The sequence below is a fragment of the Hevea brasiliensis genome, chromosome 4 (genome assembly GCF_030052815.1).
Source record: "Hevea brasiliensis isolate MT/VB/25A 57/8 chromosome 4, ASM3005281v1, whole genome shotgun sequence".
NCBI lineage: Eukaryota > Viridiplantae > Streptophyta > Magnoliopsida > Malpighiales > Euphorbiaceae > Hevea > Hevea brasiliensis.
In genome coordinates, this window is record NC_079496.1 from 107,447,930 (window position 1) to 107,470,984 (window position 23,055).

At 32.6% G+C, this 23,055-nt stretch overlaps 2 protein-coding genes and 1 pseudogene across 2 annotated transcripts; 2 read left to right on the top strand and 1 right to left on the bottom strand.

Moving 5' to 3' along the window:
* The first annotated feature begins 1,673 nt into the window (after positions 1-1,673).
* Positions 1,674-3,962, top strand: LOC131168913 (uncharacterized). Its single transcript, XM_058146344.1, has 4 exons — positions 1,674-2,028; positions 2,211-2,260; positions 2,767-2,904; positions 3,940-3,962. Exons 1-4 carry the CDS (start codon positions 1,766-1,768, stop codon positions 3,960-3,962), a joined length of 474 nt encoding a protein of 157 aa, XP_058002327.1. The 5' UTR covers positions 1,674-1,765.
* Positions 3,962-4,885, top strand: LOC110667396 (uncharacterized). The gene is made up of 2 exons (XM_058146345.1): positions 3,962-4,075; positions 4,427-4,885. The coding sequence occupies exons 1-2, from the start codon at positions 3,962-3,964 to the stop codon at positions 4,673-4,675; spliced, it is 363 nt and encodes a 120-aa protein (XP_058002328.1). The 3' UTR covers positions 4,676-4,885.
* A 640-nt stretch (positions 4,886-5,525) lies between these two features.
* LOC110667389 (probable protein phosphatase 2C 72) lies at positions 5,526-7,105 on the bottom strand (annotated as a pseudogene).
* Between the last annotated feature and the right edge of the window lie 15,950 nt (positions 7,106-23,055).

The window sequence follows — 23,055 nt, forward strand, 5'->3', positions numbered from 1 at the left end:
AGAAGTATTGCATAATAACTTCATTATTAATGCTTGTAAACATGTTTTATCAATATAAATATAATATCAAAGTTAACAATACATTTAAATTGACACATTAAAACTATGATATGAAAATTGACATAATTTTCTAAATTTTCTTATTAATAAATTTATTTATAGCTTAAAATTTTCAATATATATATATATATATATATATATATATATATATATATATATATATATATATATATAATATTATGTTATTAAAGTAAAATCATTACTCATTAATATATCACACTATATAAAGTAGAGAGAATGCTTCCTTTTAGAAATAGGACATATTTAAATTTATCACTTATTATTGATTTATTAAAAAATCTAGTAAAATATAAGATTTCTCCTCAAAATTAAAGGAGCTGATGCAAAATATTTGTTAAATTAATGTGCTGCTATTTTTATTTTTTTTTATGAATTATTATTTTTTAAAGATTTTACACTTATAAATTATTAATATACCCTTCTTCTTCTTATTATTATTATTATTATTATTATTATTATTATTATTATTATTATAAGGCCACTGATCCCCCTTAGTCTTAAGGTTTGTTCGATAATATTATCTGTTTTAATAACTGTTAGCTATTCTAATAGTTATTAGCAATTTCTTTAGGTATAACGGTTAAATTTTAATTATTAATGATTAACTATTTATACAGTGATTTAAAAAAAATTATTCAATAAAAATAGTTATTGAGTTAGTGATTAAATATAAAGATAATAATATTATTTCTATGATACTAGTCAAAACACTCTTTTAATCTCTAAAATCTAGGAGGGTAACGTTTTATTAACTATTTCTTCAATATTCAAATACTAGTGTAAATACCGTGACACCGAATAATATAAAAAAAATATTTTTAACACTTATTAAAATACTAAATATTACTTTAAAAATTATTTAGAAGAAAAAAAAATCAGTACAATTAAATTTGAATTTTTTTAAAAAAAGTCACTCTTGAAATTTCACCCAATCTTCATAATTGTTGATATTTGTAGTTTAAATATAATTAATTAATTATGATTAGTTGTATTAAATATTCAACCTTTGAACATTAAATATACCACGAAATTAGTGCAAATTACAGACGAGTTTGTGATGGTATGAGTATAACATCTTCTATAAGCAAGGAATTCCATTTAAAATGCTAAAAATTGTGTTAACTTCTTTTTATTTATATAAATCAAACAATAATTATATTTACATAAATCCACTACCAATTATAACATGCAAATATCACAAAGCTTTCACTATTTACATAAAAAATTAGTAAAAAAAAATTAAAAAATTAAAATTTTTATATAAAAAAATTATAAAGAAAATTAAAAATACAAAAAATTTAATGTATAAACATTAAGATTGAAATCTATTTTTTTTTATAAAAAAATATACTTTTTTGAAAAATATCAAAAAATTACTTGATTATCAAAAAATTACTGGATTATTTTAATTTTTTATAATTAAAATATCAAATTTAATATCAAAATAAATTTTAATAATTTCTAATTAAGATAACATTTTTCATGGAGGTTATAGGGTTGAGATGTTGAGCTCAGGTGTTCTGCCCATCTGGGCCCAATAAAAAGCCTAGCCCACTTCATAAGCAGATACTCATGCAACCAATTACCTCTACATCTTTGTTTGGTACGAAGTTATCGTTCAGAAATCTCAGTTTGTTTCACTAGATTGTAGATACACACCATCAGCCACTCGCAGTCGCATTTGATGGAGAAAGGAGAGAGTGTATTGGAAGCTATTTCTGAAGTAGACGAAGTGGCTGAAGATGTTGAGATGGTTGATGTGGAAGAAGGAGAGTTGCTTGAGCTTAACCCACAAATTGGTCAGGGACAAAGCAGTGGTGGTGGGGGTGTATGCGACACTATTGGAATTCATGCTTTGCACAGCAAAAACCGCGGGCGTAGGGAAAATAAGAAGAAAAATAGGAAAAAGAGAGGTAGTCTAGGGCCAAATGTGACAGATATAAACAGGTAAATTTGCTTCTGAAATGCACTAGGAATGGAATTTGAATTTTAATTGCATGTATTGCTTCTGGGGAATCCTTCAATTCATTTATTCTTCTATCATATGTGTTTTCTTGATTTAGTTGTTTATGCTTTATGCTTAGTCGGGATTGGTATCTAATTTATGTTTTTATTATTCTGTTTTGTAGGTTTGTGGTAGATACTTGTAGACGCCTGAAAGAGAAAAAACTCCTACATGGTATATACTGCCGTAGGTTGTCTGGGAATTTCTGCGTTAAGTGATCTGGTGACAGAGGTAGTTTCAGAAAGAAAGTTTATTAGGTTGTTTGAGAACTGATTTTGTTAGCAAGATTCTGATGTGATGTGCTGTTTCATGTCAACTATGCATTCCAAGATTTATTTGGATGACAAATTTATGGGTTTCTGATGCTGATTAAATCCTTGACAGAAACAGACAGCAGATAGAATTAGAGTTTGTTGGTCTGGTTTCAATTTTCCATTAGAAGATGCTTTGCTGCATCTTCTTGTTCTAAGAACCTGATTTGTCCCAATGGTCCTTTTCTCATTAGATCCTTGGGCTCCATTGTTCATGCTTTGCAAGCATTTTTCTTGAAAACATTGTGTATTCTGTCTTCATTATTTGTTTTCAAAATGTTAGTAGCTTTGTGTTTTTCTCTACATGTACTTGGACCCTTGCTATCTCTCAATAATCATTCCAGATGTGGTTTCTCTTGTTACTGCTAGGTGTTTCTGGGGATGACTCTGACCTTACCCCTCCCAATATTGCCTTCTTTTCACACCCGATGACAATATTTTTAGAAACAAACCACTCTTTTCTTTTGGTATGGACAAGTATTTGTTACTGGGTTCCTGATAGAAAAGGTAAGAATTTGGTTTTGGACTGGCCCAGACCCAACAATGCTTATCCACTCTCACTCTCCTCCAACCCCCCACCCACGCACACCCCCCCCCCCCCCCCCACACACACACACCCCCACCCCCTCCCCGGCCCCCCTACCCATTTAAAGTCGTTCTGAATATCTAATGCTGTGTATTTCTTCTCTACCCTTGCAAATTTTCATGCAAAAAGCATTTTGTTACTTCAAATTCTGTGCTTGAGATGAGATATACCTTGGCTGAACCACTGCATCATTTTCTCTGTGTAGGTTATAATTAATTATTTTTATATTTTACTTTGTTGATTTGATATGCATGTGAATTTATTTCCTTATCTGTATAGGTTTACATGTGATAAACTGACAAACATAGAAATAGATGCTTTCCTGTGTTCTTCGAAAAATTAATCCTTCATGTTTGATCATTTACATGAGATGATAAGTTGATTTTATTATTAAAATTGGATCTTAAAGGTATGATCGCTATCAATCTCATGGATAACTGTTTATACATTCTGAACAGACTAAAAGTTGTATCATATCATAATGTATGAATTTCACATATTTCTTTGTTTCTTTCTTTTTTTTCTTTTTTTTTTTTTGACTTTATGTTTGAATTAGTTAAAAGATATATGTATAAGCTCACTATTGCAAGCTTGCAGCTAACCTTGTTTTTTAAGGAGTTCTTGTGATTTTGCTGCCGTACTTTAATGTTGTGTACCGGTTTTCTTATGGTTTGGTAGAAGTTTGTCCTCTACAAATGCTGGGACATGTAATCACCATCTCGTTGCTTATCTATGTGGTTGCATGAATAGTAATTTTTTATTTATCTGGTTCTTTTATTAAGCTACCAATAACTTGCCTCATCATATTGATGGTGTTCACAGTTCACACTATCTTTGCCCTGTTCTACACTTGTATTTGTTTAGTAGGATTATCTGTTTAACAGCTGTTGAACAATTTTTTCCCTTCTCCTTCTCTATATGTTGCTTAATTGCATGCTAAAATACTGATGTTTCAGGTGGATGCAATTCAGTCTTGTGATGACTGCTGATGGTAGACGCTTACGAACAGGAGGTGGAATATTATGGAACATCATGAAAACAAGAGAACCAATGGCCTACAAAGAAATTATAAAAAAGGCCAAGTACTTTGAGGTGCGTAACAATATTAATCCGGTAAATATATTGAAACCATCCCATCTAAGCACTAAGCAGGCTACTTCAATGTGATTTTCGTCTAATAGTTGCACATACACATACTTGTGCGTGTGAACAGGGCTTTGTTTTGTACATGTGCATGCATTGGGATCATCAAGTTGCATTCACAGCCTTCATCCTTTGTCCTTTTTGGTCATTCTGAACAAGATTGTGAACTTTGAACATGTCATTCCATCTGTGTGCTCTTCAAGGCTTTGTATTGCATTTTGCTTCTACATGGGCAGTAGTTTTGTTCAATATTTTACTGTTTAAGTAGTAATCTATACAATCCTGGATTTAATTGTTCAGAAGCAATTTAAGAGACAAAATATCCAGCAAGCACAACAGCAAAACAAGGAGGGTTCCGCTCAAGAAACTGCAATTTCATTAACTGATGAGGCTTCATCCAGTGTTCCAGAAGGTTCTCAAGTAGTACCTCAAAATCAGCATGAACAGTCCTGTACTCAAAAGAAGCACATATCTGTTCGTGACAGGATCGGGGTACCTGTTTCATATGATGACATCCTTGGTGATGATCCAAAAAATGATTCTATGTGATTTTTGGGAAACATGAAAATTGGCTTGCCTTCACTTTGGGACTTGTGGGCTTGCTTACTCCTTTTCTTTTCTTTTCTTTTGATAGACGCAGATATCTTTTAAAAGGCTGCCAGATGGAATTTTTCTTCTCAATTTTTGAAATGAGGTTATTGAAGAGTGTTGCATCAATTTATGGTTTTATAAATTTAAAAGTGACGCTTTTGGCCTCTACCTCTTGAATATAGTATGTTGTTTCTTTGCCTCAGAATCTTTTACTATAGCTTATTATCATGTAAATTATGTCTTTTCAGTTGGGTGAGATCACTTACTGAATTGTTCTGCAAATACATTTGCAACTAATCCTTCTATGGACAACCATGTAATTGCCTTGGTCCAAGTGGGGATGCTTGTGTATGAAATCAGTAGAAACTAGAAAGAATGCAGCTTAAATCCTTGGAACCATGTTTTTGGTGTAAATTTTGTGGTGTTGCGGCAGTAACTTTAGTAATTCCTTGCAATCATGCATGCATGAAAAGATTTTTTTTTTTTTTTTTCTTTAGGGTGCATTACTGCCGTTGTTTGCTTCACTTGCTTTGCATTGAAAGTATTCTAGTGAAATTAGTAGTCATGTCAAATGATTTTTTTAGGGTTAATTCCGATAGAAAGTGAAATTAGTTGTTTGTGTATTTCTTTGCCTGTATTAGTATGTGGCTAACATCATTGTCTTGGGAAAATTTGTAGTCTCGAATCTTAAATAGACAACAGCATTTCCAATACAAGGTACACCAAAAAGAAAGAAGGCAATATTCAACTGTTACTATTACCAAGACTGGAAGTTTGCTAACAGATGGAAGTCTTCATAGTCTGCATCCTATCTTTGCCTCTTATGCAGGCAGGGGCAAACTGCAGTACAATCATGCACCTTGGAACAAGGCAACTTCTTCCATGCGGCTACTGCAAACTCCACCAATGCCTTTGCTGCCGCTTGTTCGCTATCTGCTGCCCACACAATGAATGCAACTTGGTTGTTACTAAGCACATCCCATACCTGAGTACCAACCCAGAGCCACTCATAAAAGTTTGCCATTTTTGAAAGGAAAATTAGGTGGTTTTACTTTTCTATTGTACTGAAAATGCCCCTCTCAATATTTCATGGAAATGGGCTTTCCCCATCAGTTGCCAAAATGATGAACTGGTCGCTAGATGTCAATCGGCAATAAGAGATCTCTGGCAATACAATTATTCCATGGTTTTTGAGCAGGAAATCTCCAAAAGCTCAAGACATGGCTAGGCCTGGAGAGTCTTCATGGGGTAACCACACTCTCTGGATGTGTGGTTCTTCCCTTAGGGCAAGCACACTACCATTACACTTCCTTATTCTATCTGCTTCGCCTGAAATTAGAGTTGACAGTAGCTCTTGGTAGAAGGAGATTTTTGCTTATGGTTGCAATGCTTGGTTGTTAATTTGCCTTTCAAATGAGAAGGGGAAAAAAAGAAAAGAAAAGAAAAATGATCCTTACTTGGTACCCCAGGCTTCAAATCTGTGGTTAATTGAATAGGCATGATTCCATTCTCATTGATTATCCCTAACACTGCCCTTAATCTCCAAGATTAGCTATAACAAGATCTTCTCGCTGTTTTATTAATCAATATGAGAAATAACATGAACACAAGTTGCAAACCTCTGTTTGCTGTTAAAAACTCTTATTTACCTGTTTGGCAACAATTACTGCTGTGGTTCCACTGCAAGAGCAGTCTAAGTTCTCTTAAGCTTAACATCTTTGTCCATCAACTTGAAGCCACTAACACAAGCCTCTTTCCATATATAAAAATTCTTGATTGGTAATAAATCAACTTCAACTTCTTCATTGTTTCCTTCTGCAACTTTCTTTATCTTTCCCAAGGCATTCTTTTGGCATAGTAAAAGAGATGGCAAGCTGTTCCTCACTATCTTGCTCACTATGTGACCATTCTTTCCATGCCCATCAAAAACTCCACAGAAAGCTCCATCTTGCACTCCACAGCCCTTGTAAATTAAAAATAAAATTCAATCAATAAGAACTCAAAGATCTAAATATAATAGGTAAACAAATTATAAATCAAGTCATAACCACGGTGGTGCATGATTAGATAATTTTCTTGGAAAATAATCTAAAATTACAGAATATTAAACAAACTTCAAGAAATCAACTGCTTTTAATTTCAAAAGCATCTTCAAGAAAAGAAAAGAAAATTTTGTATTATAATTAAAGCAAAACCACAATAAAAATAGCTAACCTGATGAAGAACAGCAGCATCTTGTTTTACCCCTTTGCTTCCATGTCTAGAGTAAAGAGAACCAAGTCTTTTAACTCCATTAAAAGCAGTATTTTCTTCTATGTATATAACGTTTTCAATGCCATCCTCTGCCTGATACATCTCTGAAGATGCAGACGATATGCAGATTCCCATTTCAATTATTAAACTCCAACGACCAATGAATTAGTCTCCTTAACCATGAATTTAAGAAACCACAAAATGCACATGTTAGTGAAGAAATGATTATATTTAAGCTCAGAAAGTGGCTCCCAGTGACCTGAAAGCACAAACTGCTTCAACAATTCACTGTTTTTTAATGTTGTGTTTGTGTATCATTTTAGACCACCCCGAGATTCACTAATGGTTATGGGCTATAAATTTTATATATATTGATGATTTGTTTTATAGAAAATATTTTTTAAAAAAATATTTTTCATATTTTTTAATATTTAAAATATTTTAAAAAAATTATTTTACAAGAAAATAACTTATTTTTTAAAAAGAAGAAATTATTTTTTATTTTTTAAATTTTAATAATTTTATTAAAATATAAAAAAATTTATATATATATACGAAATAAACATATATTATTAATTTAACATTATAATTAAATAGTCCACTAAATAAATAAAAAAATTATAAAAAATATTTTTTATATATAAATTATTTTTAATAAAATAAACAGAGTTTAAAAATAAAAAATTGGTCAAACTCAGACAAAATTCATAAAATTTTACCTATCTAATTAACCTAGTCACATGGATTAATGGTCAATTGAGTTTTAATCATTTTCTTTGCTATCTTTCATTATAAAATGACGTCATTATTAACCACATGCAATAATTTTATGCATAAAAAAAATACAAAATGAAGATGTTTTATTTTTTTTTAATCTACTAAATGTAATAATGATATTTATTTCTATAAAAGGTAACTCTAAGTTACCGTTATTGAATAATGCAAATTTTATTAATAATCAATTTAAAAAAATGAGTATTCGTTTAGAGAGAGTTCATTAAATATTTAAATAATATATTTCTAATATTTTTATTTTTATTAAAAGACTATTTTTATTAAAATAATATTAATTTAATATATTAATATTAATTTATAAAATATCATTAATTACATAAAATAAATTTAATATTTATAAAATAACATATGATATAAATTTAACATAATAATATAAAAATAATATATTAATAAAAATTTATTAATTATATAATATAAATTTAATATATATTAAATAATATTTACTACTTCTATGTTATTTGATCTAATTAAATCTTAAATTTTTAATCCTTTGTTTTTATCCATGCTCAAATTGAATAGAATTTAAAAACAATGCTCAAACTTTACTGTTGTGTTGCATTGGCCCACAATACGTTGGCTACATGATTGGAGCGGGTAAAATGTACCGATCATTTTTTTAATTATTTGATCATTTTATTTTAATCACATAATTTTAATTTATTAAAATAAATTCTTTCATTTCTAATTTTATTTTATAAAAAAAAATCTTTTCAGATTAAAAAAAATGAAATTACTATTTTATTTTTTTGCTTTTTTAATTTTTATTGTAACAACCTAAAAAAAAAATAAAAAAAAAGGGAAAGAGGGATGGGACTTGGCGTGTGACAATGGATTCCACTGTCACTGTCAGTCACCTAAAAAAAAAATTAATTTTTTTCAAAACAAGAATCGGGAGGAGCCCTCCCCCCACAATTTCTCTCCTCTCCTCTCCTCCCCTCTCTTCTTCTTCTTTCCTTCTCCGGTGACCGGCCGACGACCTCCCAAGCGGCGGCAGCAGCAGCCCGGAATTCGGCCAACAGTGGAGAGAGAGAGAGAAAAAAAAAAGTCCCAAATTTTGAATGCTCGTATCCGGCGATCCCGACGTCCGATTGGAGTGATTCCAATGGCTATGGACTCCTAAGAGCGAGCCCTTTCAGATGAGACTAGTCTCGCCGAATTTTGTGGCCGTTTTCGGCGCCGACGAGGCAAGAGAAAATCAGTTTTTTTTTTTACTTTCCGACGAGATTTCTGACAATCCGACCGATGGATTGACGATCTAAGACCACCTATGGACTCAGGAGGAGGAGATGAACATTTTGGTGTCACCAATTCCCGCAGATGTCGCCGGCGACCGACGGCCGGCCACTGTGTGCGGTGGTTCCAGCAGTGGCTCCGGCGAGCTTTCGGGATGATTCAACTTCCAGATGCTTCCTTATAAATTTTTGAAATTTTTGAGACACAGATAAGTTTCGGGTAAGATTATTTTCATTATTTCTCTGTCTGTGGAGCATAAATGCAGTGTTCCTTAAATAGGAAAAATCAGAGAAAAATTCTAAGAAAAATATATGATGAAAGTAAAATTATTTGGAGATATTCTATGGTATTTGTTGAATTTTTGAGTGATTGTAGAATATTTTTAAAAAATATAGATGGATTTTAGTTAGATTTTTAGTATATGGGCATATAAGATTATTTGAAATTAAGACATTTAAATTTTATATGATTGGTTGAAGCTTGAGAATGGAGGTTTAAATATGTGAATATTGAATTGGGTCAAATTAAGAATATGTTAGCTATTGGAAACTTATGAAATTGAGTAATATTCTTGAATAAAATATTCATGGGTAATTAGAAAATTATAATTCATTTTGCAATAGCCTTATAATATTATTAAGGACTGCAGAGCAAAATTGTAGAATTTTTAGAGCTCGTTTAGGTAGTTTTGCAAAAGGGCTAGTTATAGGGGCTAAATTGTAATTTTTTAAATTGTGGTCGTTGACTGTTTGGGTGGGCCCAGGAGGGGCCTTGTGGTGTGATTGTGTGATTGAAGGATATAGAAGTGTATTTTGAAGCTTTTTTCAGGTTAGGTAAGTTCCAGGTATAGGGGAAACTTTGCCGGATTTTCGGCATGAATTAGGCTGTCTGTTACCTCTTTAGAGTTTTATTTTGACTTAGTACTAATAAATTTATAATTTAATTATTAGGTGATCGATATCAGCTATTTTTCTCTATCCAGCAGTCACAATAGTCCTCGATGTACTTGGAGTAAAATATTAATTTTAATTGTAATTTTGATATTATTATATATTCAAGCATGCCCATGTACCACTTATAAATATGTATCTATGTAGTTAAACTCTAGGCACGTTTTATGTTGCATTCACAACTTTTAAAGTGCCATGGATGTTGTTGTGGTAATTTGGAGCAGTGTACGTGAGTTGGCGTGCGTGTGGTATGGTGTTGGCTATGGACAGAACGGGTAGACACGACTTGAGATCTTCGCTAGGACTCGGTCCTTCGGGGTAGACATGGCTTGAGTTTTTCGCTGGGACCCCGTATTGGTTTATTAAGCAAAAGTCCGGATTGAGTTCTTCGCTGGTAGAGGTTAGATTAAGAGAGCTGTATAGGGGATCAGCTCCCATATATTTATGGTTTGACATTACTGGGTGTGTGAGTGCTCCAAATTACCATTTTGCTGTTATGATTTGAAAATATTGACGTTGTTGCATTTCACTCTACAAGGTGTATTAGTTTTAGATAGCTATAGAGATTATAGTTAAAATTGATATTTTACTCTCTAAGTCAAACGCTCACTCCTGTTCATTATTTTTCAGGCTACAGGAGGATTATTATTGTGGTGAACTTGCTTTTCTTCATCGCAGGTCATCTATTAATGTTTGTATAATTTTGTTAACTCTTAGAATTTTCGCATGTGTTAGAAATATTTATTTGATTTGGATCTGTAATATAATTACCATGTTGGACCTGTAAACTTATTATATGCTTGTATATTGGATTGGATAAGGGAGCTGAGCTCCCATTTATTTTTATGACATTTGAGTATGAGGAGGGTGAGCTGAGCTCCCCAATTGATTATATATTGTGTTTACAGGTCGGGTGAGTCAAAAACTCCTCGTTAAAATGTCCATTTTATGGCTAGACTCTGTTCGGTTGAATTCTTGAAATTGAGCCCAAATGGGCCTTAAAGTTCGGTTGAGGAATAGTTAGGCTTACTACGGGCCTCGGGGGCTTTAGGCTGGCCCAGGTCCTAGTGCCGGTCCAGACCATAGGTTGGGTCGTGACAAAATTGGTATCAGAGCTTAGGCTCTAGATTCATGGGAAATACTATACTTGGGGGTGTAAAATGAGTCTTATTAGGATGTTACATGTGGAGTATAGGAATATGTTTTGTCTTTTCTGTAATTCCTTGTTTCTAGATTCTGCGTTATACATCGGGAAATATAAGAGTACCTCAGTTAGTGTCTTGATTTTCGTAGAGTACATAGAAACGTGAAATAGATTTAGCAGACGTATTGAGGTCTACCATGGAAACACGTACTCCAATAAATACTATATTTTTGTCAGTATGGGTTTAAATGGTGTGCCCATTTCGTGCAAGGCACGAGTACATAAAGGTGAGTCTTGAAAGTACAATTGCCCTAGATAAGGATGAGGATACCACTGCTAGCAGTCGTTAGTGGATAATCCAGTCAGAGTAAGTTTATGATAATACTAGATTCAAGAGAGATAAGAGATTAGGAGACCTAGTCTATCAGGACGTATCGTAGTAACTATAAAATATTCTCGATATCTGCTTTGTAAGCTGCATATTACATACCGAGATGAGATTATTATGTAGAGCTGCATGCATCCCCGTGGTGCTTCATAATGAGGGTGTTTGCGGATGGCCTCTATTTTGGTACAGTAATGCCAGAACAGAGTTTTATATCTACAGAGGAGTTGGGAACTCCTGGTTAAGAGTCTAGAGTTAGAATATTGAAAGGTCACAGTTGGGAGATAACTAGAGTCAGTGACTCGGTTACCCATCAAGAGTTGCCATCAGATTAGAGGTTGCGGATTAGTTGCAAAGTAAAGGTGACACCTATAAAGTGAGACCATCTAGTCTTCGGTGTGGAATTTTGGATGGTTTTTGTAGTATAAAAAACATTTTGCTTAGAGCTTAGTGAGAATAGTATACCTTGTGTGTATCAGTAAGGTGTAAAGTACAACCCTACTACCCAACGAAGGTCGAAACTATGAATTGATGATTTACAGAGCTATGATATGATAAGAGAGTCATTAATTTGACATGGTTTTGGCAAGGTGGAAGATGTAGTACCTTTTTCACAGTCAATTATGATGTAGAGTGGTCTTGTTCTTTCAAGAGGGATAGGGGTTTATTACTAATAATGGTGACCAATAAAATAGTGCCCCAGATGGGACTGTAGAGTGTGGTAGAGAGTAATTGGCTCGGGTATTTTGGAGATTGATACAAGTACCATTATAGGAATCCTATATAATCATATCATGATGGATGTAAATCTTTTAAATTGGATGACAGGTTTGGGTGCCCGGTATCTTAAGTTTGACTAATTGAGTTAACATGGAAAAAAAAAATTAAATAATAATAATAATAATAATAATAATAATAATAATAATAATAATAATAATAATAATAATAATAATAATAATAATAATAATAATAATAATAACAAATAAATAAAAATTGCTGCAGAATCAGTTCTCAAGGTAGTAAGGGTATTATGTAAGCTAAAGGATAAGAATAGAGATCATATAATAAAAGTATAACTGCAATTTCCTGAGTTCCTTTCTAACTTCATATTGTTCAAAACAACAGTATAATCTAATTATAACAGTATTAAGAGTAATAAATTAGCGAAGATAAATCACAGAAGGCCAATGGATAAAGAAAGTGCAAAATGAAAGTTTGGACAATTGATTGCAGATGCAATATAATCTAAATGCCAATGGAAGTACTTGCTAGAGTGGTCAAAGGACCAAATATGAGTAGCACAGATATGTGATAACGTGGTAGAGACTCTAAAAGATATAGTTAGCAGGTACAACTGTCATGTTAGGAAGAAGAATGGAACCAGGGATAGAATAGTCAAGTTCTATTTTAGGTAAGACAAAGGAAATAAATGAAAGGACAACCTGAAGGGCGCATAATAAAAGGAACAAAGTTAAGATATAGGGTAGGCTAAGTGTTATTCTTGGCAAGGTGAATGATAAGGATGGAGAACCCAAAATGGGACCACATTAGTGAGAATAGTGATGGAGGTATGGAATCTAGTAATGTGATACTCATAGCATGATGTAGTTAAGGTAGTGCTATGGGCTAAAATATAGAGCTTGGAGTTACATGATTGGATCATACTTTATCTATTCCCTATTTCTAAAGTGAAGTGAATAACAATGGGGCAAGATTCTTTTAACCTGTTAACAGTATCAAGAAGATTAGGCGAGGAATACAATAATAATGAGCAAAAGCTAGAAGGTGTGCGATGGTATTGCGGACTATCTAATTAGGTAGAGAAAAAGAAGTTAGTAAGTAGTAAGTTGAATAAAAGTCAATCTAAGGGATCAAATAAGTATGATGAGTGGAAAGAATTATAGATAATGACACATAGGCTTTAGGTTAGACCTTTGAGATAGTGAGAAGGTAGTTAGAGGTTCGTTATGAATGTCAGGCAAACATTTTTAGTGTGATCAACAGAATCACTTTGCAGTGAAGCAATAACGTAACAACGATGAGGGGTAGAATAAAAAGTGACAAGTATGGGTGGTTATAAATCACTAGAAAGTTCAAGGATCAAATTAATAACCATAGATAAGGGTGGAATTAGTGTTGGAAGAATCTATTAGTAAGAGAAATCTTTCAGGATTCAACAAAAGTTAAGGGCACAATATAAATGATGATAGATATGAATCATAGGTTGAGTATAAGTAAAGTTAATAAAGTATAAAGTATTATGTCAGGAAGGACAATGGTACAGTAAAGGGTTCATGCAGATGATACCTTATAGGTAGAGCACAATTGTGCTAGGAGATGATGAAATTTGAAGAGAAAGACCAAGAAACATAGGTGAAACGTTATAATATGGACGATCGGGCACAGTTAAATATAAAAGGATATTTTTCTTTCTTTCCAAGTTTAGCTCGTGCTATTGGTTCTAGAGGGTTATATAAGGAACAGAGATTGAGTCAAGGAGACCTAGTTATTTGAGAGTTTGGTAGGTACCAATTCATACACAATTTCCTGATATGAGAATGACAATAAGTGCATACCTAGTGTTAAGTATGAAAGGACGATCAGAGTAATGACAGGAGTTAAATTGATTTAGCTACTAAGGCTTGCAACTGTTTTAAACTATGAGCTGGAGGAAATACTAATTGTGGATGAGTTTCAATAGATGAAATTATTGCTGATGGGTAATTTGAGGCTGAAGTTTGGAAAGTTGTGGGCAGTATATGTGATTATATTAAAGAGAATAAACACATGAAGTATCTTATTTAGAATTAAGGTATGGCACATATTTCCCACAGCCGTGTTAGTTCAGATGAAACTTATAGTTTCTAGGGCCCCTATCCATCCAGGATGTATAATTTCCTACTAAGAGAGGTAGGGAATGATAATGTTCTGATAGTTAAGTTGGGAAAAAGGAGATACAAAAAGAATTTTATATGGTTAATTACAAGTGTTACATAATGTGAAGAATGTGCTGGTAGGGGTCAATTGTAAGATTAAAATTCTCGAAGTAATGGAACTAGTAATCAAGATAGGACTAAGAAATAAAAAGAAAGTTAAAGTTGATGATGGGATGGACATCCTTGAAGGAAAAAGTATAAGAATGAGAGAAAACAAAGGTTAAAGAATAAATACAGAAGGTTGGAAAGATATCAACAATACTAGAAACAGGAAAAGAAAGTAGATAAGATCTAAAGGACAGGAAGAAAGCTCAGTGAAGCTAGTTATAATGATGAGGATAAGAAGGAATAGGTATGCTAGGAACACACTAAGAGATGTTTAAAACAAGTTATTATGAGATGATAGATTAAAGGAGCAGTGGAGCCTTGATCTAAGTGCAAATGCATCAGAAGTAGGCCACATAATAAGAAGCTTTATGAAGAAGTCAGGATATTCTCATTCCAGAGGAGGAGTGAGAAATGATAAAGTCGCATGGACTGAGTTGTCAGGGAATATAAACACTTTTGTCATATAAGAGAAGAGACCCAATTTGCTTTCCAATGTTGATAAATGGTACACTTAGCCCTTGGATGGAATTCTACCTGACTAGTTACATAAGATAGACAGAGGTTGGTCTAAGTACCTTAGTGATGACACAAATAGATTGGAAATTTAAAGTATCATGAAAATAAGAAGATGTATAGGTGTTGACTATTAAGGTCATAGGACGAGTAAAGATTTTGAACGAAATGCCTATGATAGGTGCTACAGGAAAACGTCTCATAGGATACCATGGAAGGAACATAAGTTATGTCATTGGGGAAACAGAGATTATTGAAACAAAGGAATGAGGACTGAAGTCACCAAGAGACACGTTAGGGCGTAATAAAAGTGAGGTAAGCGCCAAAGTTGATTGAAGTCATGAGACATCAAGTTAATAGTAGTGAGGTATAGCGAATACTTAAAATGTCAGAAAAATGGTCAATGAATAGTTACAAGAAAAGTGCCCTCTAGAAAGAGATGATGACAAATAGGACACTATAGTAGAATCAGAGAGCAGTAGAATATCATATATAATATATGAGGAGTTTGAAGAATAAATGTTTTACCAATCTCTGCATAGCTAGAGGAGTAATTATTGCACTTGTTCTAATAATCTTCTTTTCCTTATCTCTTATTTATTCGAAAATTCGAGGATAAATTTTTCTTAAGGGGGGAAGAATGTAACAATCTAAAAAAATAAAAAAAAAGGGAAAGGGGGATGAGACTTGGCGTGTGACAGTGGATTCCACTGTCACTGCCAGTCACCTAAAAAAAAATATATAATTTTTTTTCAAAACAAAAATCGAGAGGCGGCCCGCCCCCCCCCCCCCCCCCCCGCGGAATTTCTCTCCTCTCCTCTCCTCCCCTCTTCTTCTTCTTTCCTTCTCCGGTGACTGGCTGGCGACCTCCCAAGCGGCGACAGCAGCCCAGAATCCAGCCAACAGTGGAGAGAGAGAGAGAGAGAGAGAGAGAGAGAGAGAGAGAGAGAGAAAAGGTCTCAAACTTTGAATGCTCCTATCCGGCGATCCCGACGTCCGATTGAAGTGATTCCAGCGGCTATGGACTCCTAAGAGCGAGCCTTTTCAGATGAGACTAGCCTCGCCGGATTTGGCGGCTGTTTCCACGCTGGCGAGGAGAGAGAAAATAGGTTTTTTTTTTTTACTTTCTGACGAGATTTCTGACAATCCGACCGATGGATCGACGATCTAAGACCACCTATGGACTCAGGAGGAGGAGATGAACATTTTGGTGTAACCAGTTCCCGCAGATATCACTAGCGACTAACGGCGGGCCACCGTGCACGGTGGTTCCAGCGGTTGCTCCGGCGAGCTTTGGGGATGAATCAACTTCCAGATACTTCCTCATAAATTTTTAGAATTTTTGAGACACAGATAAGCTTCAGGTAAGATTATTTTCATTAATTCTGTCTGTAGAGCATAAATGCAGTGTTCTTTAAACAGGAAAAATTTGAGAAAAATTCTAAGAAAAATATATGATGAAAATAAAATTATTTTGAGATATTCTATGGTGTTTGTTGAATTTTTGAGTGATTGTAGAATATTTTAAAAAAATATAGATAGATTTTAGTTAGATTTTTAGCATATGGGCATATAAGATTATTTGAAATTAAGACATTTAAATTTTATATGATTGGTTGAAGCTTGAGGATGGAGGTTTAAATATGTGAATATTGAATTGGGTCGAATTAAGAATATGTTAGCTATTAGAAACTTATGAAATTGAGTAATATTCTTGAATAAAATATTCATGGGTGATTAGAAAATTACAATTCATTTTACAATAGCCTTATAATATTATTAAGGACTGCGAGGCAAAATTTTAGAATTTTTAGAGCTCGTTTAGGTAGTTTTGCAAAAGGGCTAGTTATAGGGGCTAAATTGTAATTTTTCAAATTGTGATTGTTGACTGTTTAAGTGGGCCCAGGAGGGGCCTTGTGATGTGATTGTGTGATTGACGGATATAGAAGTGTATTTTGAAGCCTTTTTCAGGTTGGGTAAGTCCCAGGTATAGGGGAAACTCTGCCGGATTTCCGGCATGAATTAGGTTGTCTGTTGCCTCTTTAGAGTTTTATTTTGACTTAGTACTAATAAATTTATAATTTAATTATTAGGTGATCGATGTCAGCTATTTTCCTACATCTAGTAGCCACAATAGTCCTCGGTGTACTGTAAGTAAAATATTAATTTTAATTGTAATTTCGATATTATTATATGTTCAAGCATGCCCATGCACTACTTATAAATATGTATCTATGTAGTTAAACTCTAGGCATGTTTTATGTTGCATTCACAACTGTTAAAGTGCCATGGATGTTGTTGTAGTAATTTGGAGCAGTGTGCGTGAGTTGGCGTGTGTGTGGTATGGTGTTGGCTATGGACAGGACGGGTAGACACGGCTTGAGATCTTCGCTGGAACCTGGTCCTTCGGGGTAGACATGGCTTGAGTTCTTCGCTGGGACCCCGTATTGGTTTATTAAGCGAAAGTCCGGCTTGAGTTCTTCGTTGGCAGAGGTTGGATTAAGAGAGCTGTATAGGGGATCAACTCCCATATATTTATGATTTGACATTACCGGGTATGTGAGTGCTCCAAATTACCTTTTAGCTGTTATGATGTGAAAATATTGACGTTGTTGCATTTCACTCTACAAGGTGCATTAGCTTTAGATAGCTATAGAGATTATGGTTAAAATTGATATTTTACTCTGTGAGTCGAACGCTCACTCCTATTCATTATTTTTCCAGGCTACAGGAGGATTATTGTTGTGGTTAACTTACTTTTCTTCTTCGCAGGTCATCTATTAATGTTTATATAATTTTGTTAACTCCTAGAATTTCTGCATATGTTAGAAATATTTATTTGATTTGGGTCTGTAATATAATTGCCATGTTGGACCTGTAAACTTATTATATGCATGTATGTTGGATTGGATAAGGGACCTGTAAACTTATTATATGCATTTATTTTTATGACATTTGAGTATCATGAGGGTGAGCTGAGCTCCCCAATTGATTATATATTGTGTTTACAGGTCGGATGAGTAAAAAACTCCCCGTTAAAAGGTCCATTTTATGGCCGGACTCTGTCCGGTTGAATTCTTGAAATTGGGCCCAAATAGGGAATAATTAGGCTTACTACGGGCCACGAGGGCTTTAGGCTGGCCCAGGTCCTAGTGCCGGTCCGGCCCATAGGTTGGATCGTGACATTTATAATTAAATTAATTAATAATTATTATTGATAAAATTATTTTATTTTAATTAAATTAATTAATAAAATTATTAATTATATATACACATTATTTATTGTTAAATTAAAATTTAAACTGTAACAACATGAAAAATTAATAATATAATAATAATAAAATTTAAAATAATATTTTATTAATATATGATATTTTATTCATACTTTATTTTTTATATGAAAATAATAATTTATAACTTTATTTTTATCAAACGGTAATTTAGTATTAATTAGAAAAAAAAAACTAAAAATCTGCTTTTTTTTATAAATAAAGTTAAAATTGAGGAATTTTATTTAATAAATTGAAGTTGAATAGCTAAAATAAAATACCTACCTAAGTTGATAGAGATAGGCGCAAATTACCGTGATTAGAACAAATACTTCATTAGAGATGACACCGAATAGGGTACTCATGAAAAATATTTTATCTGAGTCCTAATTCGATTAATATTTTTAAAACCTAAATCTATCTCAAACCGATTAAAATTTAGTATTAACTACTCGAACCCGGCAAAAATTCAATTATTATTATTAAAAAAATATCAAAACTTGTTTAATTTTATATATTTTAAATAATAAATACATAAAAATTTTATTTTTATTAAAAATTTATATTTAAAAATTTTAATAATTTTATAAATATTTAAATTTTATTTTATTTAAAATAAAAATATAAAATAAAAATATAAAATTTATAAATATTATTATAAAAATATATATATTTTTATATTTAGTTAAATATTTATATAAACCGACTTAGGTAAATTCAATCTGAATTCGAAATACTATTTTTTAAACTCAAATTTATTTCAAACTTAATTATATACTTTTAAAATTTATTTTATTAAGATTTCTTCAAATTTAGGATCACAAAACCTGAGGTATTGCCATTTCTATGCTTCATGGCTCATAAAGAGTCAAACTCAGAATCATATGCTTTTTGGTAGCGGAAATCCTAAGCTCACGATCCAAGCAAATTTCGAACAAGTAATTTACTTTTTTATCCTTCAATTAAATCAAATTTAATATATATATATATATATATATATATATATATATATATATATATATATATATATATTTATGATGTATGAATATATTAATTCACGTAAAAAATATTGATGTCATATAATATTTATCTACTTACAAATTAACTATCAATAAATTGAATGTAAAGAATTCAAAGTAGGAATTAGAATTCAAATTTTATAATTATAGGTGATTGAATTAATATTGAAATACAAATTTTTAGAATATTTGTTAAATTTTATTAGATTCAATATGAATATTTATTAAATAAGTTAGGTTTTTAATAATTTTTTTAAAAATATAAATTGTTGTTTAAAAAATAAAAATAGGCAAATTGTATGAAAATTTTGTTAAATAAATCTTAGGATAAAAATCAAATAAAATACAATATGTTACATAAAACAGTAAAAATGACAGGCAATACTATTGGCATTGCCGCAATGGTTCAAAATCTTATTCAAGAAATTAAAATTATCATATCAAATTATATACATGGTTTGTTCCGATCAGTAAAGAAAATGGATCGGACCTAATAATTAGCTTGAAGGGAGAAAGTTTGCCCAAGTTTTATGTACAGCTCAAACATCTCATCCCAAACTAATATGGGACAATACACCCCCTCACGTCATACATTTACAAGTGGCCCAACATTGAAATATGATAGGTTCAGATACTATGTGAAGAAAATGGACCGAGTTTAACTCCACCCACAAGCTAACTCAAGAGAGGAGATTTGCTTAAATTTTATATATAGCTCCAACATCTCATCCCAAATCAATGTGGGACACCATAATAATAATAATAATAATAATAATAATAATAATAATAATAATAATAATACACAACCTGTATATCATAATCAAAAGTGAAGGAAATGCTAATAAATCATAGAAAACACTAAACTTTGCCCAAGATTTTATAAGAGTTCTTACAAATTAGGGCTTATTTGGTATTACTATTAAAACTGCAGTTGAAAAAAAATTTAAAATGTATTAGTTAGAGAATATTAAAAAATAATTTAAAATTAAATTTAATAAGTTTTAGTCATTAAAATACTAAAATGTCACGACTCAATTTTTTGGTCGTATCGGCACTAGGACTTGGGTCAGCATAAGGCCCCGAAACTTGTAGTAAGCCTAACTATTCTTAGCCCAACCATAAAGCCCATAAATATAGTCCAATTTCAAGAAATTAAACAGACAGAGTCTGGCCATAAATTGGATTATCTAATGAGGAGTATTAACTCACCCGATCTGTAAACATAAAAAAAAAAATCACAATCTAGGAAGCTCAGCTCAGCTCACTCTCACAATCCTCAAAGCAGATAAATGCTCAGATGGGAGCTCAGCTCCCTCATCCAAAGAAATAACCATCTCATGCCTCCATGCATATCCACATAATAAGTTTACAACATCAAAAGATAAAGTTATTATAATCCCAGATAAGAACAGTACACTACTAGTACATGCGAAGTTCTAGAATATGAATCAAGGAAATAAAAACACAAATAAGCTTTTACTAGTAAACTTATAAGAAAGAAAGCAGGCTATTCTTAAAAAGTTCACCTGTCTCCTGAGGAAAAATAGTTAAACAGGGGTGAGCGTTTGACTCATAGAGTAAGATATTGATTTTAAATACAATTTCTATAACTATCTAGAACTAATACATTGCCTAGATATGAAATACAACATAGTCACATAGTATCAAACAATTCAAGCAATATTCACATAAAAGATAATTTAGAGCATGCATACACCTGTGTGTTACATCAACATATATACATATGGGAGTCGATCCCCTATATAGCTCTCTTAATTTCAATACCTGCCAACGATGTCAACTCAAGCTGGACTTTCTCTTAATAATAATCCAAGTGCGGGGGTTAGTGAGATCAACTCAAAGCCATACTCATCCTAACTTATCCACATATAAGGATCAGGTCCTGGAGAGTCAAGTTACAGTCGTGACTATCCGTCCTATCTATATCCATATCCGTACCACATGCATACAGCTCCAAATTATCTTAAGGCGACATCTAAAACAATTTCATTAAATAAATATGCAATACAAGGTATGCCTAGTATTTAACTATATACATATATTTATAAGTGAATGTATGGGCATGCCTTAAATATATAATCATATTGAAATTATAAATAAAATTAATATCTACTCACAAAACAATCGGAGATCACTGAGGTGGCTGAGCGAAGGAAGAAAGTTGACTCAGACCATCTAAACAATTATATTGATGAATCTATCAATATTAAAACAAAACAATAATTTAAAAGGGTCAAAGACATCCTAAATGCCGAAAATTCGACATAATTTTCCCTGCACGTAGGACTTACCTAACTTGTAAAGCAACTCAAACAACACTTCTAACTTCAAGAGCCTCAGGCCCATATCACAACAATATCATATGGCCCCTCCTGGGCCTGCCAAACTAAATAATTCTCAAGTAACTACACAATTTAGCCATACGGCTTAAAACTAATATTTTGAAAAAGCCATCCAAACTAACCCCAAAAATTCTATAAACATGCCCCGCAGTCTTTAGCAATGCTATTATACTATTGCAAAAGGAATTACAATTTTCTGGCTACCCACGAATATTTTATGAATTTTATTATAAACCTAGCATTAGACAAAAAGAGCAATTTGGAATTCGAATTTACATACGGTAATTCTGACACTTGGAATGCATCCGGGGCGTCTGAAAATGGTGGAAAGTACTGTAATATTGACCCACTTCCAAAGTGGGTCAAGCAGTCTGCCTGTTCGACTTGAAAATGCAGTCCTAGTCATATGTGAAATTTCCTTGAAATGAGAATATTTACGCGAAGCCCACAACACTTGAAGTTAGGCTATAATTTTATTTAATTAAACAGACTTATTAATGACCTGAAAAATCACTGCAAAATTTGTGGGATTCATCAAATTTTTGGTGTCGAAAAAATTCGAAATTAGTGTTGTTGTGAAGCTCTCCCCGAATGGAGCGGCTAGAGGTCTCGGAATCTCAATGAGGTTTAAGGTTTGGGAGAAATTTAGCCCAAAAAACAAAATGGCCTAAAATTTCTCGGGCTTCATTCGCACAAACCTGATGAAAATTGGCAAAATATGTGTCTATGGAAAGCTCTCGAAGAATGGAACACAAAGGAAACTGAACCTGGTCCGATTGGTGGCCGGATCAGCCGTAATCGGCCCAAGAAGTTGAAGCGGTGCGTTTTAAAGGGGGAAACTTTGGGGAGCTTTTTCTGTTGGCTAGAGGGGCGGCATCGGAGAGGAGGGGTGGTCGTAGGTGTATTGGCATGTGGGGGAGGCCGGGGAATGGTCGATCGGCTGTGGGGAAGGGAGGAGAGAGAGAAAAAGAAGAGAAAAGAAAGGGAGGGAGTGGCACGCGGGGAAAGAAAGGGGAGGGAAAAAAGAAATCGGTCTGATTTGGTCCTGTTCGATTCGACCAGTTCGATTTAAGGTACCCAAAATTTGATTTTTGCTTTGCCTTGATACTCAAAACGAGGCTTGAAAATTTTGAAAAATTTACAAAAAATTTAGAAAAATTTGTGGAGTCCAAATATATTTTTAAACTTGCCTCATGGTCTTTAAATTAATTTTTCAAAATCATCCAAATTAATTGTCTCGAAAAATAAAAACCTAATTTTGAAAACCAAAAAAATTCAAGTTAAATATTATAATATTTAATATATCATAATTTACACATAAAATAATTATTTAAAAAATTAGGCTGTTATACTAAAATAACAAAATAACT

What these genes read in the sequence shown, in the direction of transcription:
- LOC131168913 (XM_058146344.1), top strand. Translation starts at nt 1,766, where the DNA reads ATGGAGAAAGGAGAGAGTGTATTGGAAGCTATTTCTGAAGTAGACGAA. An exon ending in AATGTGACAGATATAAACAG is followed by an intron (nt 2,029 to 2,210) that starts GTAAATTTGCTT and finishes TCTGTTTTGTAG; the next exon opens with GTTTGTGGTAGATACTTGTA. An exon ending in AGAGAAAAAACTCCTACATG is followed by an intron (nt 2,261 to 2,766) that starts GTATATACTGCC and finishes TGTTACTGCTAG; the next exon opens with GTGTTTCTGGGGATGACTCT.
- LOC110667396 (XM_058146345.1), top strand. Translation starts at nt 3,962, where the DNA reads ATGACTGCTGATGGTAGACGCTTACGAACAGGAGGTGGAATATTATGG. An exon ending in AAAAGGCCAAGTACTTTGAG is followed by an intron (nt 4,076 to 4,426) that starts GTGCGTAACAAT and finishes TTAATTGTTCAG; the next exon opens with AAGCAATTTAAGAGACAAAA.